Genomic DNA, 20,507 nt, shown 5'->3' on the forward strand with positions numbered 1-20,507 from the left:
GTAAGTAATTATAACGTCTGGATCACCCAAGCTATCCAAATGGCACCATAACGCCGGGCTTTCTTAAATGGAACCAGAAACCTGCTGTGACCTCTCACGGTGATCTGGGCGAGGTGCCTGCGCTGAGCATGCCCAGAATGCACAGCTGCTCCAAGGAGACTTCCCGAGGTGGTTGTGTCAGGGAGGCCCAGCTGGTGCCTCTGTCGCCCGCGATGTCATCCACTCGCTGTGGAGTCGGTGGAAACCGCATGCACCCAGCGGCCATTCTGGCTCTGCCATCTCCTCTCAGAAAAACTTTACATAATCAACAGGGGTTTTTTTAAAGCTTGCCCTTCTCACCTAATATCTGGACTGCAGCCTGCATTTTATCAAAAGTGGAGATGAAAAAAGTGCGTCTAAACAGGCGCTTCAGTGGAGTGACATGGATATAAACCCCTCTTAACAGAACCCAGAGTCTGTTTTTAAGATGCCCCTGTGGAGTATATTAATGCGTTATTTAATATGGCATGCAGCAACTCAAACTGATGGACAGACATCTCAAGAGTTTGTGGGGGTTTAGGTCACTCCCTCACAGCTGCAGGTCTAATACAAGAGCTACCACAACAGGAGGTCACTGGTCGCACTCAGTGAAGTCATCCCATTTTAAATTAAGTAGTCAATCAAAGAAGCTTTATTTTGCAGTAGCACCATTTTCATATTGTTACATAGCACTGAAGCACAGCAAAATGGGCATTTCAAGAAAACAACAATATGAAAAAATGGAAAATTGTCCCCCTTTCCTGGAGCCTTTCAAGTTAAACTCGTGGGAAACTATGGAATATGAAAAAACACAAAATAATTAGCATTTTAACAAACTGAACATATCACATCAGCTAAAAAAAACTGATTTTGCATGTTAAAACACATACAGCAGGTCATGCATTTTACACAGGATTCTGTACATCTGGGTCCCAATGGGGTGATGAAGATTTTGGGTGCCCCTGTTCAGTTTTCACAGAGTGTCAGCAGAGAGCTTATCCAGTTCTATTTTTAAACACACCAATAGGGGCCCTGATCCACATCTTGACGTTGTAGTGGTAAGGAGCAGTTCCCCTAACCCAAAAGCCGCCAGTTTGATTTCCAGGCAGGGAAAAAATGGCTTTGGTGTATGCATTTAAATTGAAATGGGCCTATTACATCTATGTAGCTTGCTAAGGAGAAATCAATCTGGTTAGAAGAACTAAAAATTGAACTTTGTGTGTGTGTGTGTGTGGTGGGAGGGGGCAGGGTTTTGTGTATAGGTAGCACCCTGAACCTCTTGAGTTAATACTGAACCCTTATTCAGGGAAAATAAGAACAGTGTAACTCATTCTGCATGAGGGCACGCACACAGTAAAATCACAGTGTGATGTGAAAATAACTATATGTGGCGTACCTCTTTATTGGAGAAATCCAGCCCATTTTCTTTGAGCACTATCCACCAGTGTCTGCACCCTCATTTGAAACCTCCATCCATCTGCATTCCAGCAGCCTCACCCCTCTTCTGCCGTCACTTTCATGCCCATTCCTGTCAAATAACCCCGCAATCACGAATTGATCTGGGGGGAAAATTTCAAGGGAGGGGAGGGCCACCATCGAGCCTCTGCTCATTTCCTTGCTGATGTGAAAGGCTCCCTATTTTTCACGTGAAACCATGGGCCGACAAGCAGCTCCTCTATTAAAATTTCTGTGGGTTACAGAGGAGCAAGTTTTTCTGACTGGATTTAGTTTTGTGCAGTCTTTCGAGCATTTCCTGGCCAAGAGCACACAAAAGAACAAACACAACTGTTGGGGATGTGTGGTAGGAAGGAGGAAAAGGGGTATGCAAAAGTGCAGCACTTCAAATTCCCCTGGCCGCCCCGGCCGAAGGGGTTGCAAACTCAAAAATCCCCACATCAGCCAGCATTTTGCGTTTAATCCGTCTTTAGCGAGAGGTCGGGCCGAGGTGAAGCATTCTGATGAGGATGGCGTGCTGGGAGCTAACACGGCGCAGGGACCATGATGAGAGAGGAAACGGCCTGAGCTGGGAATTAAACGCAAGTTGATCTGGCTGTCATGTCTGTAACGAGGACTTTTTGGACATGAATACAATTTCATAGGGTTTTTTGGTATCTGCAGTACCTGTGTGTGTGTGTGTGTGTGTGTGTTTGTGAGAAACAGAGAGCGTATATATGTGTTTGAACTATGGTATGTGTGTGTGCACATGTTTTTGTGTATATGTATATGCATGATTGCAAATATATTTGCGTTTGTATACTGAATTTGTGTTTCTCTCTGCAAGTGTGAACACAGTGCATTTGAGCGTGCATGTGTCCGAACTGTGTGTACATACTGTATGTGTGTGTTTGTGTGTGTGTGTGTATGTGTGTGTGTGTGTGTGTGTGTGTGTGTGTAATCATGTAATATGTCATAACTTAACAGTTTTCCACAGGTACTCTTTTCCAAGTACACTGAAAGAGCTTGACAGCAATGGCTGAAAACTCCCATTCTGAGTGCTTGAATGATGTCTTCATTCATTTATTGCTTTGTGCCCTGAACCTTACCCTCTGCTTTTTCATTGCTTTGTAAATCCTGTTGAACGTTTTGACAGATACAACTCATCAGTTACAGAATTTATTCTGTCTTAACTCTACAATTGAGTTCAATTCAATTGGCTCTATTAGCGTGACAAGTGTATACTTGTGTTGCCAAAGCAGGAATGGCAGGCTCCCAGTCTATGAGTGGTTCTCATATTCAGGGCAAATTTCTTTTAATCTGAGTGATGCTCTTTGCACTTGGCCGAGAAACACCGCTCTGTCTCACTTGGTCTTTCCCTCCCCCACTCTCTCCCTCTGTTAGGATCACTACCACAGCCGCCTGCATGATGGATCTACGCAGATATCCTTTGGATGAGCAGAACTGCACCCTGGAGATTGAAAGCTGTGAGTCCACCTGACACTGTGAACAATGATGACATCACTACCAGTGTCCCAAATCACTGCACTGGGCATGCCTTAGGTCTAGTACCATAACCAAAGTTATGGCCCACTCAAAGCAATGCGGAACATGACCAGAGACCTAGACTGTTTTTCATTTTGGCTCTTTTTCCCTGTGAACGGGAACATACTGACACAGTGGGAGGAGTAGAATGGCACTGCATATTTAACACAGAAAGTAAGAAACTGACACCTTTTTAATTTAATATATCAGTGTTAAATGAAAATGTCATTCGGCACTTTACTTGGTGTACTTAAAAATGTCAATTCAAATTTGATTACATCAGAATTTTTAACTTAATATGCCCAAGGAAACCATTATGTCATATTGTTGTCAGCCACTGTGTTGATCATGAAAACACTGAACAGTTATCCTTTAACAGCTTCGGGGGGGGGGGGGTTATGTGAATGAAAACCCTTTTATTTGGCAAAGCCATGGTCAGCGCTACTGAGGGCTGATAGGAAAGCATGTGGTTAGGGGAACTGCAGCTGCAGTACAACCACAACCATACAAACATCCACAGTCGCAATGTAAGAGTATGAAAACTGGTTTGATGGTATAGTATCTGAGGGAAACAGGTGGATACAGAAGAAATCCAGCATGTTATTTCAATTTGCTGATACTGTCACAGCTAACTATTGCAGTTTCTGAAACGGTAAACATACGGTGTACCACTGCTTCATGGAAGTTGAAGGGGATTATTTTATTCTTATTATAAAAACATACCTCATATTAGTTACATATTTCAAACACCACACAAATGAAATTATATTTTCCGTATTCTTTTTCCATTTGCAAGCTCAATTAAATATTTCTGGCTGGTCTTGTTCTGAAATTTAAATTGGCTTTCAATGTTAATTGCAACGTTTTACAACATATACAAGAAATGAAGTCTGACTCACCGGAAAATCTTACAAAGCCGTTAACTCGTCGAGGTGCCTGCAGTCATTCCCAGCACAGAAGAAGTGGTTTCCCCCTTCTGCTCACGCTAGTCTAGCTGCATTTCTTAAGATGAAGAATTTGACTAACTCTCAAGTAAAGAATGTTAAGGCTCACAATCTGTTTTTAGAAATCCCTTTCTCTGGTGTACCCTACAAAGATATTTGTTTTGTAAAGAGGCAAGGGTGAAATGAGACCTGCTCTTAATCATTGAACACTTCAAGGTGAATGTTTGCCATGTGCTCTCAGTTTTCTGGGCCTGTCATTCCAGCCTATCATGAGAGCGGTGTCTTAGAGTAAAGTACTCCGCACTCATATTTTTAAAAATTAATACCTCAAATGGGTCATGAGTCAAAAACCTGAGCTGGGCTGCCGTTTCTGATCTCTGCTTAATATCACGTGTGGCATTAAAGCCACTATGAGGCAAAGTGCGTGTGCAGATTATACAGGCTATAGACACATATTGCAAATAATTGTAATTTAGCATTTGATCACACATTGGAGGATTTTATTTGATCTAGTTCTTAATAATAATGGCAAGAATGGTAAAAATGATATCTTTAACAATAACACAGTGATGATCCATACCATAGTGATAACCTCACTGTGTAGCCCTTTTACCTTTTCCCTTTGTATTGTGCACGTTGATGACCTCACAGTATAACCCTGTCAGTCCCGTCTGTTTTCACTTTGTGCAGCTATGACCTCACTGCGCAGCCCTGTCACTCCTTTTCCATTGCATTGCACACAATGATGACCTCACAGTGTACCCCCATCATGCTCAAGGAATGCAAAAATATGATGACATCACTATGGCAGTGTCTGTTATTTCCTTTGGCATATGCACAGTGGTGACTGTACTCACCACTGTCCTAGTTATGCTGACAGCATGAATGTCCTCACCTGCCTCACCCCCATTCCCCCTTACTGACAGGAACAAACCCTTCACTAACCACCCCAAATGACAGCTGAGAGAACACTCTGGTTAGCGTGCTGGGATCAGTGGTGGTCCTGGAGGGAACTGTGGCCAGGTCACATAGGATTGGCAGAGAACTCAATCTCCCAGTGTGCCATTCACCAGGCTGGGTTCAGCTATCCATACCTCTGTTGTTAAAGGGAGAAGAAACACATGTTACACACAGTATGTCTCTGTGAGGAAGGTTCCTAGCCACACAGGATGGAGGCTATTTTCGCAATGAAATTGCATCGTTCACCCCTGCTGTCTGTTACCTCGCTGCACAGAATCAGTAGTCTAGGTTTAAAACACAATATTGATTATTCTACATTACAAGCATTTTCAGACTGCAGCATGTCTTGTGTATGGTTGGATTCATGATTGTTCCTAACAGGGGATAAGCAGAAGGTGTAGTATGCTTTACAATTAGTAGGTATCAAGGTATCCAACATGGTAATGGTGAGTAGTTTGGTGGCAGTGGTGGATTGTAAATTGGGGTTGGTGGTATTGTTTGATTAGTTAGTAGGGTTGGTGTATAATGGCTAGTGGGAATGAAAGTAAAGTGATCTTTATGCTACAGTATAACGAAGGAACAGTATCATCTGCTATATATGAACACCAGACTGCCTGTTTAGGTGTGATAGAAAAATAATGCAACAACTGTTATTAACATGTCAGTCAGGTTTCTTACCTTCCTGAGAGGATAGGCTTTTTAGTATGCTATGTGTGCTCTATATCAGGGGAAAGCAATGTTGATTTCAGAGAGCCTGAATGGCTCTGGGTTATTTTTAGGAAGCTTTGTGTGAATTGCAGTGACAACAATATTGAACAAATTTAACCCAAGCAAAATATGTCCCTCTCCTCCCACCCAAAACCACAGCAGTCGTAGAACCCAAATTGTTGACAGAAAAGAAATATATCAATTACATCCAGACAAAAATACATTTCAGTCTCAGTAAGACTCGTTTATGAGTTCAGTAATCGTGATGTCTTGTTCCTTTCATGTTTTAGTTTTGATAGCTTTGACTTTATTGTTGTTGACAGTTTGGACATCACAGCATCATGGAATTGCATTAGCTAATGTCTTGCAGTTTAGGGTAACTGGAGGAAGACACTGCAAGGTCAACCAGCTACTGTTAAGCTAACAAGACAGAGTGATCATTAAGCAGTAACTCCACAGAATGTTCCTGGTTTACAAATTTAATTTGAGCTTTTAGTTAACAAATGAGATCAGTTCACAGGTCATGTGGACTGCAGAGGCTAAATCTTCACTTGCTTAATGATAGGTCCTGTGCTGTTCTGTTCACACATACAGTGTCACTATTTCGGGTATACTGAACCCTCAGAAGGGGGGTTTGGGTTACAGCCTTGCTCCAGTCATGAGCTGTAATATGATTGAAACTCACTCAAATTGTTTCTTGTTTCAGAATCTGCCTGCACAACAGTGCACTAGAACATAGAAGATGACTTGGCTGTTGACTTGTAGATTAGTGATTATTTTATTTCTTTATATATTTGGTTTACCAGTCCCAAATGTCTGCTGCATTCCTGTATCATTTAAAAATCAATTTCTCGTGCTCCCAGCAGACCCACCAGGGAAGAGTTTATTAAATTCCTTATTGGAACTGGCTGTAAAAAGCACAGTCTTCTGTTGTTATGAATGCACGCCCCTACCAACCCCTATCAAGACTCACTCAGGAGAACAGCCCTGTTATATAGGCCTGTAAAGATAACTGAGAGTTCAGCCATGCGGCGGGAACAATGCGTTAATTAAAACTGTTCCTATTGGGAGAAAAGGGGGTCTGGCAGAATCCTACAGTTCTCACTGAAGATGAGGAGATAGAGCCTGAAGTGGAATTTGCTGTTTCAGGAGACCGTGCCATCCGGCTACTTAGAATAACATCTTTTTATTGCCTCGCAGGTAATTCAGCGAGGGAGCGCACAGGAGGAGAATTCTGGAGTCTTTTAACACTCATCAGTGTGGGGCTTTCATGCAGCCATCACCTCTTTTTTTTATATTACAACCCAGCAAGTATATTTGCACTCAGTTATATTTGTCACTCTCTTTTCGTGGAGAAATGTTGTAATCAACAGGTGAGAGAGAGAGATGAGGCTGTAGTAACTTTTGCTATGGGGATTCCTACCCTATTAACTTTTACATTGGTAATCCAACTCAGGGACACCACATGCGTTCAGAAATTGTTTTATTTCAGCTTTGTAAAGAAAGCATATGAGCTTACTGGTTAATATGAGTCCTACTTAATCTAACTTGCTACTTGACACATTTCTGTGGCCTCTTTTACAACCTGGGAAGAAGGAGGCTCTACCTTTCCCTCAGTGCAGCGTGGGATACGGACGTGATTTCACCATTTTCAACACTTTCTTATTTTTAGAAACTCACGAATAAGTGATTTCCTGGATCCTGGAACGTCTGTCGCCTCAATAATTAATTCAGCATGAATATTTAAATGACTAGTTGTAATCCTCTTGGAGAAGTGGAAGAGAAATGTGTTTCAGGCAGACAGGGAAATAGTTTTTAATTACTTGAGGAGTTCCTTCCTTTTCACAGTCTTAGGCCCCTTGTTGGCTCAATCTCTCAGGATGGTGGCCACCAGTGGCTACACTGCAAATGCTACATATCCATCCACAAACAATATCAATGTAAGGAAATGTTTTATCTGTCTTACACTGACATAGCACTCCATTGTATGAGCGTTCAATGCATGCATGAGATGGTCATGTAACACAAAGTACATACAACAGTCACAGAGATTGACATTATTCTCAAACAAGAACAGCTGTGAGCAGGTAAGGAGGAACTCGGAGGGAGCATATTTGACTTCAGGTTGGAATTTCATTACTTCAGATTCGATGCACACGGAATTGGCCGATTAAAACATCCGCCCAACAACCACCCCAGGGAATGGGCTACTGCGGTAATACCTACAGTACATTGCCTTACTAACCTAACCGCTATGTGAACATAATGCCTTGTGCTGGGTGTCAAATGCTTGGAGTATATATGAAAGCACTGGTTATTAGCAGCTCATTATCTTAATCATGAGGAGATGTAGCTAGGGCAGTGGAATATCTACTGCAACAGCACATTTTTCCATCCTTTTCCATATGGCAGTTAGAATGCAATGGGATGTCAATATCTGTAAATTACATGCATGTATGTAACTGACACAGTGCGTTTCACAATCCCAGTCCTGAAAAACACAGTTGTCAGTTGTCAGTTGTCAGTCGCTTTCAACGCGCTGCAGTGGTCTTTGATTTCTTTCGCTGAAACTGATGAACCAAGTAAGCATTGTTAAAAATTCATAGTCCTTCATTTGTAATTAAATGCAAACGCCTTTTCAGGCATTGCTGCAGGTTTTCATCTCCCTCACCAGCTGGGAAATGAGAACCAGCATTGGCCAGGATGTGGCCGTCACTGTGTGTGCCTGCGGAGGTTAAGCCTCCTCTTCACTCCTTCCCTTTCCTGGATGCTGCCTACAGCATGTCCAATCCAATATCCCAGCTATTGTGAAAACAGCTGTAGTCGTCAATAGGTTTGGTCATGCCGGGATTGGAGACTTTCGGCCCAGAAGACGCGGGGCTTGTGCTTGTGTTGGCATTGTGCATCGTTGGGAGGGAACATGGCTCACACACAAGGGTCCTCTTAGCAGCTGCATGCCATCATCTCATAACTGTGGACATCAAGAAAAGTTGCCCGATTTATTTTTTACATGCATGAAAAAATCATGTAAAGAAGTGTACTTTGAAGTCAAAAACATCTATCAGATGTTTCCACTTTCATATATGTAGGCTTATGCATATATTGTATTCTATCAACATTTACAACAAATGTTGTAAATCAACATTTCTTGTATAGATTTTTTATATATGTTTTCTACTAAATATGTGAATGTTACAATGACATGTAAAACAAATTGTTGTCTATAGCTTTATGTAACAGCTAGTTATATGCATAGCGCTATATCAAAATGTATCAAAATACCTGTATGCATATATAAATTAGTTGATTGATTGATTGTCAGGTTTCATATGCTAATGGAAATCACTGGATGTAACTTTAGAGAGTGTTTCCTTTCTTTATCTATTTTGTTGCTTGAGATTATCATTTTTTCAGCCATAGAGATTGATGGAAAAAAAAAACTAAATTGAAGACTCGCTTGAATACAGTGTCCAAACGGAAGGGTAGACTGACTTGGCCTTAGATGGAACAGAGGTTTATGTCTTCCTGAACAGTGATATATTCAAGGGAAACAGCCTATTAGGGCAAGCAGTGAGGACCCAGTACCTGATAGGACACAACCTTTCAAACTCCATATGGAGGAAGGAATTGCCAGCCCATGAAGGTCCCTGTAAACTCCCATCTTCACAGTTCAATGGTATGGAACATTTGGTTCATAGCTCCGCCTTTATGCTGACAGCACTACGTTAAGGTAGTAAGGTCCTTATGTTCTTATAATACACATATACACATGATGCACATTTACATTGTGCAAAGACATTGTCAAAGGATACTTCAGGGTATTTAGTGGTGCAACAAGATGCCCCACACTATGATGGAAACGTCCCAAATGAGTTGAAATACCCACCTGTTTTTCAATGTTCAGATTGTGTGCTTTTAATCATTAACTTGAGGCCTGTGGTTACCATCAAGAGTTAATGTTTAACCTTGAAAAGTATTATTGCTCTCGGTCAAGCTAAATGCCCTCTTTAAGAATGCATGGATTACAAAATTACCCAAACTGGGACAGAGTGAACGAGGTCTCGCAGCCATCAGACCATGTCTGTGCCACCATGACTGCAAGATGGAGACACTTATTTTGATTTGTCGAGGTCTGTTCTAACTATCAGTGGGTAGCTAGGCATTAAGGCCAGTAGCACAGGGAGCTACACAATGGGGCCACAGTTTACAATCAATACTGCAGATTCAAGTCATCTGAGGCTAATTGAGACCGGGACCTTCATTACACTAATACAATAATATTAAAGTAAAACGACACAGATGCACATGTGAAATTAGTCCATGTGGACTCCTCCTTAATCCTGATTATGGGGCAAAGCAAGATGAAGTGCATTGCTATAGCAACCGCCTGCTAATACGTTTGAGCCAAGAAGTGTCCTTTATTGAGATTGTCTTGGGCTGGACCTGGAGAGCGCTGACTCAATCACATGAGACTGCAGGATAGTTCTGCACAGCACTATGATAATAATGACCATTTCACTCCCTGCCGTTTAAACATGACTTCATCCCAGTCAAGGTGGAGAAAATGTGAAGACTGTCCTCTTCCAAATGACACAACTTTTCCCAGGAACACTTTCACATGCTACAGTCACATATGCACATATACCTGTGTAGTTATACTGTAAGTGCTTGTAACTGCGTGGTATTGTACATTAGTTTCATAGTAATTACTGTTTATAAGGTTCTTTAGTATAAGTTAGTCACATGCTATATATAAATAAGTAACAAAAGAGTAACTACAAGCAATTGCACAGTAATTACGTTGTAATCGTTAATGTGTAACTACACTGGTATAGTGTAATTTAATGTAAAGGGTAACCCTGTCTGCTTTTTTGTTCCAGATGGCTACACCACTGATGACATCGAGTTCTACTGGCAGGGTGGGAGTTCGGTCACCGGAGTGGACAACATTGAGCTTCCCCAATTCTCCATCATTGACTACAGAACACTGTCCAAGAATGTGGTGTTTGCAACAGGTGGGATTCCATAACCAACACACTTCCACTTCCTCGTTTCCATAGGGATCATTAATGGTTTATCAAGTGTATGTAAATGGTCACAAGGGTTGTAATAAGACGCATGTGAGGGTTAGTGCTGGGCAGCGTTTCGTCAACATAAGGCGCTATAATCCTGAATTATGCATGTTGCTGTTATATGGGATGGCACAAATGTAGCAGTGCTTAATGTCATGCATTTTTAATATTTTCATTTCGATTTCTCCTCGCTTATATCCTCCCAACATGCTCTGTGAGATGCGCACAGGAATTGTGAATCAGGATCCGAGACACAAGTCAGAGTAATCGAATTCTCGTATTTCGTCACTCTGACTAAACCCTCTCAATAGGAATTGCTGTGGAGCTTCAAAAAGGCCTTGTCCGATTCGTCATTGCCGCTCAGATCATTGTCATGAGTCTCGATTACGCAGGGTCCTGTCCTGACTCAGACAAAAGGAGCATAATTATGCAGAGAGGACTTAGTTGCATGACACAGACATGGTTCTTACCAAACTGAGACTCCACCACGCTGCTCCTTAAATCAGAGATTTGAAGCTCATTGAGATATCTGCCAAGGTTCGCAATTAAAGCAGACGAATACATCATCAGTGTAGCTGCACTGGTGCTCCTCCCTCTCCTCTGTAATTCTGTATAACAGCGTGCCAAAGCAATTCCATTCAGTTCTCTCTGTGTTTATTCACCGGCTGAATTGCATTATGGGCCTGCCTATTTGTTCATTCATTGTGTGTTTGCGATGGCTTCCCTCCCAGGGGCCTATCCCAGGCTGTCGCTCAGCTTCAAGCTGAAGAGAAACATTGGCTACTTCATCCTGCAGACCTACATGCCCTCAACACTGATCACCATCCTGTCCTGGGTCTCATTCTGGATCAACTACGATGCGTCAGCTGCCAGGGTGGCCCTGGGTATGTGTTTCCATGCAGTCCCTACTTCTTATCTGCTGTGGACCTGGGTTTCTCCATACTCTGCTCATTCCTTATCTACAGAGGAGGGGATATGGTTTTTGTTGCTCTGACACTGAAAGTGAACAGTTTGGTGAATTTAGCAATTTCCAAAATTGAAATGAAAAAAATCGTGCTTCCATTGAAAAAAACCACACTTGCATTTATTCTTAGTCAAAGTTAGGGACAAATGTGGATTCCTCCCATTTGCTACTCTGCCCATGAGTGATTTATTTAAATTAAATAATTGGCAAGAACAACCTCATATCATTTAATAGTGTGCTAGCTAAAAAGCTGTGGTAAAATTTAGATAAGTTAGTGCGTTATAGTTGAACTTTAGAGTCGAGTGATTGGTCACCTGTGCCGATATGAAAATTAATACATCTAACCGTTCATTTGAAAGAGCAATCAGGAGACATGGTGATCAGTAAACTACAATGAGTGACACATCCAAAAGAATCCAAGCTGTAAATGATGTGCATATATCTTTTCCAAGATAAGTGGTGGTAGTCTCTGTTGGCACAAAACAAGCAAACCCTCATGACAGAACTGTGTTGTCTTGTGGCACTAACAACCTCTACTTTCCATTTTTTCAGTTCTATTAGTATTTCATAGTTCACTAAATGTAAAAATGTTTAACAGGGAAAATAGACAACATTACGCATGCGTTTTTTTGATTTATAACAAAAATAAGCATTTTTTTGTCATTTAGGAAATAACATTTTTCATAGCTGCAAGGCAGACAATAAAATTTGGTCTAAATATTTTTGTTCAAGGTCCAATGCTTGCTATAATAGGATAAAGTTATGACACCTGCTTGAGAAAATGAAATTCTAATAGAATTACACATTTACACTATGCAAACACTATGTGGCTCATTCACTCTTTAGTGAATGGTTTTGTGTATCCTATTTGAATAGGTTGTGTGTGCATCAGATTTAGAATTCGTGCAGTAAGAAGCATGATAATTGTTTCTTCCATTAAGAAGCAATGGGTATAGCTACAGCACCTTATTAGAAATGAGGTGTTATTAGAAATAACAGAGACCCTTATGTCGAAACTCACCTCCTAAGAGGGTTTCTGACAAACATGGCATCCAGTGCCTCTGACATGCCAGCTTCCCATGCAGCAGCATCTCTACACACACTGCTACGGTCACCAAGGTGACCTTGTGCCTGTGAAGACGTTGGAGTGCAGGGCAGATTGAGAGCAGAGAGCCCTCTCAAGGTGACAACTTTACCTGACTGCAGCCCAGAGAATTATGAGATCAGTCATCCTGCCCCTGTCATTAACACGAACAGAGGCGTGCCACGCTGAATACACAGAAGCCTAGGTGCTGGTCATCCACCACCAGAAAGGCGTCAGTCAGACAGTCTGTCAAATTGTATCCTTTTCTTAAAGTTCACTGAGGGCATTTTACTGACATATAATCAATACTTCACTGCACTGGTATAATTTAAATGCCTGACAAAAATTTCAGTTTGAACACGCAGTGCATGAACTTTGGACAGGGGGGTTACAAGGTTCATTAATATGGGGTTTTTACACAAGGCTGAGGGTACGAATGGGGTCCTTCCAACAAAATATTTGCCCTGTTTTGTTTTATAGGTTTTACAGTATTTTCAGAATGTTTTCTTAGAAGGGCTTATATAAAATTGTTAGCATTGGGTTGAACTCATCTTAGTATGAGAACAGATGGTGTTTCTCTTCCAAACTCATTCTGGTGGTTCTACTGGGAGATCCTCTTCCAGACTCAGTCCGGTGTGAGAACACAGAGGGTCTCTCAGGATAACTCTCCCAGCTTTCCTGAGAGGGTTGGAACCTGCTAACAACTATGAGTGAAATTGAACAGCAAGAGAGAACGTGTTTTTCAAAGTAGTACTTGGTAGTCATATTTGCTGATAAGCAGCACCCCTAATAAATGAAGCCTAAGAAAAGTCAAAACAGCATTTGTGGTAATAGCACTACTCTTACTGGTGCTAATAGTACTACTATACTATTCATTGTAGTAGTATTCGTAGTAGTACTATGACTGCTAGTACTACCACTGTGAGTTATAACAGAAGTCGAAGTTATTGCACATTTTGTATATTAGATGGATGGTTCCTGGTTGGTATGCTGTTGAAGTTGAGGAGTTTGCAAATATGAAAACATGACAATGATGAATGCATTGATTTCCTGAAGTTCTGCTGAAAATATTAATAAATGTTGAGCTTTAGAATTCAATAAATGGTAAGTAAAAAATGGCAAAAGGAAGTGGATGGCGATATAGGCATGCGTTAAAAGTGAATATTGGATGAAAGCCGTTACATAAGCCCTGTAAAAACAGCGGCTGGAAACTGTTTGGTTCTTTATCCCTCAGGCATATCTCTGATATTACCCAACCCTGACACTCCAGATCATTACCTCTTCCAGTTTAATCACACAAATTGCCCCCCTACAAACACACACCAAACTGCACCATATCTCCTGTCTTAACGCATGATAAGCTCTCAGGGACCGTGAATATTTGGCTGGTTACAGAGGGATTGTTTCATGTATCGGTGGATGGGGAAGGAAAGCAACAGTGGCCTCCGTGTAGGAAAATGCTTCGTGTTTTCTTATGTACCGATTAAACGCACATCCCACCCCCCAGGGGGATACAATGAATGTTGTGTTCCGTTATGTATCAAACCCCTGAGGGGGGAGTGAGGAACAGCAATTCTTCTCATCCTCGTTTTGAAAAGGTTCTTGTGTATGAGTTACAAGCAGATCCCCTCTGGCAAGTGGGATCGTTTGAAAAGTTGTAGGGAGGAGCTCAGGACCAAACCCAGGCAAGATCAAGCCTCAGAATGAAGAGACAGCTTCTAGCTGGGAGGGATTCGGGATTCGGGGTGGGGGGGTCTGCACCAGAGAGCAATTGCATGCATGTTGGTTCTATAACAATGACATACAGCAAAGATGGAGGTGGACGACAGTGTACAAGAACAGCTAGAGGGACACCTAGGAATGCCACAACCATCCACGACCGTCCACGACCATGCATGACCATGTATCACAGTCACTGACCGTGTTTTTACTGAACACATGCGAGCATGCCTGACCAGTACCACATTGAATCAGGGCCATTCGACATGTTTGATCATAGGTATGCCTGATGTCAGATCCATTTCAGCAGTGTCAGGGGTTAACTGATATTCACTCCTCTATACAACAGCTGTCCATACAGAGTCACAGAGATGTTTTTTTTTTTGTATATTACTTGCAGTCTGAGTGGTAGCAAAGATAAAGGCAACACAAAAGCCGCAGGAGATAAAGTGCTACTACACAACTGCTCCTTGAAGCTGTTTTGTGGAAGTTTATGGCTAGTGATTTGTCCTCGTTGCTCACAGCATTCGCTTTAAAACTCACATTCTCTGGTCTATTCTAATGAGCTAAGTTGGCAGTCATGAAATTACACCTAATTTGTGTAGCTGGTACTGTGGCAGGATAATAACAATCTCATTCCAAAGTTGAAATCTGCTCATTTGAGGAGATAAAGGGTTTCATGCCAGGTAACTAAGCACATTAGTAATTTCATGAATACGTTCTCCCGGGTCGTATGAGATAGCCCATCCTCACAGTTTGGTGTGTCTCTACAGCAATGCACTCATAGGGTAGTTACTTTAATAAACACCTCCTGTGATACACATTCAGCTAGTTATTAAAGGAGCTGTTTATCATCACTCGGTCAAGGAAACACCATGAGTTTGGAAAAAAAAATGTAGATGGCAGAAATAAAAGGTATTTATATCACCTCTCCCCCAGTTCTGTGATGCTTCTTGCAGTACTCATCATCGGGTTGGAGGTCCTTTCCCGATTTCTCATTCCTCAGCTCGTCTGCTGGGGCCCACTTTCAACCACACCTAACACTGTGTCACAAAGGGTGCTGAGAGAGCTCCCTTAAGAGAAAGGCAGGCAGCTGCATATGGAACAGCCAAATTCCCGTTAAGAAACACAGGGCTCCACTTCACACAAAGCAGCCTACTATCTGTGTACATCTCTACACTGTTCTCACGTAGGTAGTACAGAGTACCCACTGCTGTGCACGTACACAGTGTGGTTGTTATTGCACAAGCCACAAACAGGGTTAATAACTGTAAGTACTATATAATTATGTATATGTTTACAATAGTTAGGCTCTACTTCCATAGCCATAAATAAACATATATTAACCCTGTGAAACCTTTTAACCCTGTGAAACCTGCCAGCTCTGCTCCAGGTATACTTGGAGGTAGTCAGAACAGAAGAAGAGCCACAGCCACAGTGAGGGACAGCCAAATCCAGGCCTGTGTAAGCATGACATGTGTCATTGCCGTGTTGTTAGGGATTAACATTTGAAATGAAAGACAAACAACAAGATTCAACCCAAATGTTTGGTGAACTGAAGTAATCACTGAGAGAAATACAGTTAAGAGAATAAAAGAAACATTTATGCAAACCACAGTCTGCTGACAGATTGATTGGTGTTTAAACATTGTTATAAAGAAAGAGAGGGAGAATGCATCCCTGAAATCTTTGTACCTGGTTCAAACTGCAAGAGAATGGCTCAGAGTGATGCCTGTCCCCCTCCTCCAGATATTTATTTTTCAACCCAAGCTGCATAGCAGCAGATTTTGTCACTGTGTGCTGCTCAATGACATTTCCATTATTGTTATGATTGTTCTTTTTACATCTGCAAGATGAAAGGTGCAGAATCTCAACGAACTTTCAAAAAAGCCCATAAGCAGCACGGAAACGTGATTTTAAGACAGATCGTTGGACGGCCACCCTCTAAAAGCAGCCTTTCTTTCTGGGGAGAGACACTTTTGAGCTTTTTGACACTTTTGAGCTCCCCATACGTCCTTATCGCTGTCACCCAGGGTGGCAGTGGGACCTTTCACAGGGAGGCGTGGCTTGGGGGGGTGTATGGGGGGATAATGGTTTTCGTGCTCCAGCTGTGTACAGATGAGAGGGCTGTTGGGGTTGCGCAGGGGCGGGGTGCTACTCAGGGGGACCTAGCCACTGATTGGAACCTGCCTTTTTTTGACAATGCCACATCACAACAACTGACAGAAGCACCAAGCTCCTGTTTCTCAGGAGGACTGGTAGGTGGGGTCATTTAACAGACTGTCTGTCAAGGGTTCTGTTTTGGCTGTCGTCTCCGCTTGAGAGAGTTTTGTTGCTATAAGCCTAGTGCAGATCCTGCCACTGGATGCTGGTTTAGATATCTTTGAGATCTTGATGAATTTGCTATTTTTCGCTCCCTAACAAAGCAAAAGCAAAGCCCTGGAGAACTGAACACTGAAAATGAGTGCCTTGTCAAATTAGATCTGCATATTACACAGCTTATTAGGCCTTTGTGTTTTATGTTGCTCTTTATGGAGGACGAAAGCATAAATTCAACTCATATTTCATATTTATTTCATACGAGGAAGAGAGCAGAGGAGTGGTTTGACACTGGTAGGCTGCAAGTTTGAGTCCTGCGGCACTGCTGCTGTGTCCCTGAGATTAAAGTAGGTAACCTTAGTCACAACTGTGAGTGTTTAGTTGGATAATATCTAAACTGAATGCTATGTTGTATTGTAAATATGTTATGTTATGTCAATGTAAGTTGCTACAAGTGAAAGTATCTTCTTTGCTACTGCTACTAGCAGTACTACTACTATTTATACTATTAATAATAATTAAATAATAAGTATTTTTTCCCAAAAAGCGATGTGTTATTAATAGAATCCCCCCCGCGTTCATGCAGCTGCAGTTAATCCTTTTTGTGGTTAGTGCTGACCTTGAAACTCATGACTCAGTCCCTCCTGTAGAGGCACCTGGGCTATCAGCTGTTCCCATCGCGCGGGTCAGAGGGGCGATACAGATGGCCTGGAACACAGCCAGCAGAGAGGGCCTCCAGCTCACCATGTCCACTAACATGCAAAATGTCTCCTTCCCTGCCCCCCCCCCCCTTCAGGGATAACGACCGTCCTGACAATGACCACCATCAACACACACCTGCGTGAGACCCTTCCCAAGATCCCCTACGTGAAGGCCATTGATATCTACTTGATGGGCTGCTTCGTCTTTGTCTTCCTGGCACTGCTGGAGTATGCCTTCGTCAACTACATCTTCTTCGGGAGGGGCCCCCACCTGCAGAAGAAGGTGGCAGAGAAGGCTGCCAAAACCAACAATGAGAAGAGCCGGCTCGAGACCAACAAAGTGCAGGTAAGAGGGCTGCCCTCCTCTCCCTTTGCCTGGAACTTTCTGTGCCTCAGGGGGAGTGCTAAATAAGTGTTGCCCTGGAAACCTGAGGCCCGTCTCTCAGACTTCCCAGGTTTCAGGGTCATTTAGCAGATTAGAAAAACGGCCATTATTCCCGTGTTCCCCCGTCACTGTAAGTAGACGGTTCAGGGGAGGCACAAATCATTCTGACCTGAGCTTTCAATAGCCCATTTGGGGCAGCGTGACTTTATCTAACTTACTCTGTGTGACATCTTTTGCTCCATTTTATTCTGAATTAATTGAGAAATGTGCAAGTGCAAAAATAACAGTGGCCCAAATCCTGTTATTCTGACGAAAGGATGAAGCACTTTGGGGGCCCGAAGGCACTGGTTGTGTCATTTCAGAGGGCTTTGAGGGTGAAGAAGGAAATGCAGTCGAGCTGTGCAAAGCTAGCACCACAGCCACTAAGTTATGGGACAGAAGTTACCTCGTCCCTTCGGTGTTGGGACACAGTGGAGCATTTGAGCTCTCTTTCTGAGACAGGATAAAAAAAAAAACGGAACTAAAACATTTGAGTTGCTGTTGTTGTCAGGAGAGCCTCCCAACACTATGATGCTTTACAATGTAAAGAAGCACCAGCTTACTCCAAAACAAATGGCTTGAGCCATTGGTCTAACAGTGACTATTTCAGACAAAAGTCCCTTGATGGTTAAGCACAAACAATTGACAGCGAGTAATCATCAGTGGTGCGCATCTGCTTAGTTAAATTACATGTGATTTGCCTGATTGGGAACTGTTTGCTGATTCCGTTCATTTTAAGATAAGGTCACAGGCTTGGTACATCCGTTTGGAATATACACATCAACACACTGTTCCACTGGGGTGCCATTTTTCTTTTATGAAACTGGATTAAGTCAATATGTCTCAGAAATAAATGGCTGTTTATCTTTTTTGTTTCTGTTGTTCCATCATACAAACCGGTGGCTTTCCTTACTCCTGATACACTGTTTTTCATCATATTTGTGCTGCACTGTCAGACAGGTTTGACTGTAGGGTTGAGTTGAAAAGGTCACCAATTTTGGTGTGAGTTCTCCTGTCGAGCTGTCAGGCTGAGTTGCCAGGTTGAATCACCGGTTTGATTCACCGGTTTGAGCCGTTGAGTTCACCTGCTGAGCCGGCACACTGAGTTGCTGGGTTGAGTTGCTGGGTTTAGTTATGCCAAGCTATCTGGTTGAGTTTCCAGGTTTGAGTCACTGAGTTGAGTTATCCTTTCCAGTCACCATATCAAGTTGAGTCATTAGGGCTCTGCTCTTAGATCAGCACTGTCATACATAACTGTCATTTTGAGTCACTGAGTTGAGTCCCCAGGGGGAAAACGCCATCTATCCATGACCCTTTCACCTCAGCCATTGCCTATAGCCAGCCCTGATTAAGTGTAGAAGAATAACTGATCCACTGATTTCAGCGAGAAGGTGTATATAGAACAATAAGCAGACAGACCTGCTGGCCTCCCTGATGGCTTTGCCTGTGTGATGACGGTTGAGCTTTTGTCTAACCTGGTTGAGGCACAGATGTGCTCTAAGATGAAGGCCCAGATGAGTGCAAGAGACAGCAGGGAACACAAAGAATGAGCGGTGGAAATGCTGGCATCACACACTATTCCCAGGCCTCTTCCTCATGCTTCTTCCTCATCAGCTTTAACCATTTCTTTCTTAAAAGTCACTTCTGAGAAGAACAGTGCTATTCGGTAGGGGGAACATGTGAGAAAAGTTTTGGTTTGCATTTATAAATCATATTATGCTCTGGGTTCTTCCAAATGAACACTTACCCCTGGTTCACTTTTTATGCTTATTGTCTTTAAATACCAGGAAAGGTCAAATTGATTTTGATTTCCAGGTAGATGTAGAAGTTAAATGAATGATTGAGGAGCAGGTTAAATTATTGGTTGAATTATTATTACGAGGCAGCGAGTACTCGGGCAGCAACAATGTATGCCCTTTAAATACATACATACATAAAGAACAGGACTGTGGGTGGCATTTTAGAGCATTCCAAAACATATGCAGTGTGTGTATGTGTGTGTGCGTGCACATGTGTGTGTGTATGTGTGTGTGTGTGCATGCACACATGCACTCATAAATTTTGAATTTCCTAAAATATGAATATAGCTTGCTTTTATTAATTCAGTGAATGGGATACTCTGACTGGAATTGTACATGACTGTGAAAATCCTCTTTAGAGTGCATCAGAGACAGAGTGAACATATTGGAGTGTTGCTCCTCGTTGACTGCCCTGAAGTTCATTTATTTTTTTATTTATGTGTTTGTTACTTATTTCCATGTCATTTCTAGAAACTTCCTTGCTATGTTCTAACAACCTGCTAAACTTAGATATAACCTCTTCAGTCTTCACAGTCTGAGTACGCAGCAAGCTGTTAGGGTTTGGCATAAGCCAGTAATTTTAAAAGTAACGGCCTTCATGTAAAGTCAAGTCACTGACATCAATCATATCAGTTTAAATGGTTCGGATGTCAGCATACTCTTGTTCTTTTTAGAGACACAGATCTGTGTTTTCTTTGATGTATTTTTTTATTTCTCAAGCCAAATAAAATAAAATTGCACCGTGGTAACAGCTGTCAAACTGCATTTTAGAAAGAATAGCTTATTCAATATCAGAATTAGATCTGGAAGCTTGGC

The 20,507-nt window shown here is 42.2% G+C and overlaps 1 protein-coding gene across 1 annotated transcript in view; it reads left to right on the top strand.

Moving 5' to 3' along the window:
- Positions 1 to 20,507, top strand: part of gabrb1 (gamma-aminobutyric acid type A receptor subunit beta1) — an 84,211-nt gene that overhangs the window by 53,481 nt on the left and 10,223 nt on the right. The window contains exons 5-8 of the mRNA XM_036516704.1: positions 2,857 to 2,939; positions 10,490 to 10,624; positions 11,413 to 11,565; positions 17,564 to 17,814. Coding sequence (XP_036372597.1) covers positions 2,857 to 2,939; positions 10,490 to 10,624; positions 11,413 to 11,565; positions 17,564 to 17,814 — 622 coding nt within the window. The remainder of the gene's footprint in view (positions 1 to 2,856; positions 2,940 to 10,489; positions 10,625 to 11,412; positions 11,566 to 17,563; positions 17,815 to 20,507) is intronic.

This window comes from Megalops cyprinoides, chromosome 22 (genome assembly GCF_013368585.1).
Source record: "Megalops cyprinoides isolate fMegCyp1 chromosome 22, fMegCyp1.pri, whole genome shotgun sequence".
Lineage (NCBI taxonomy): Eukaryota > Metazoa > Chordata > Actinopteri > Elopiformes > Megalopidae > Megalops > Megalops cyprinoides.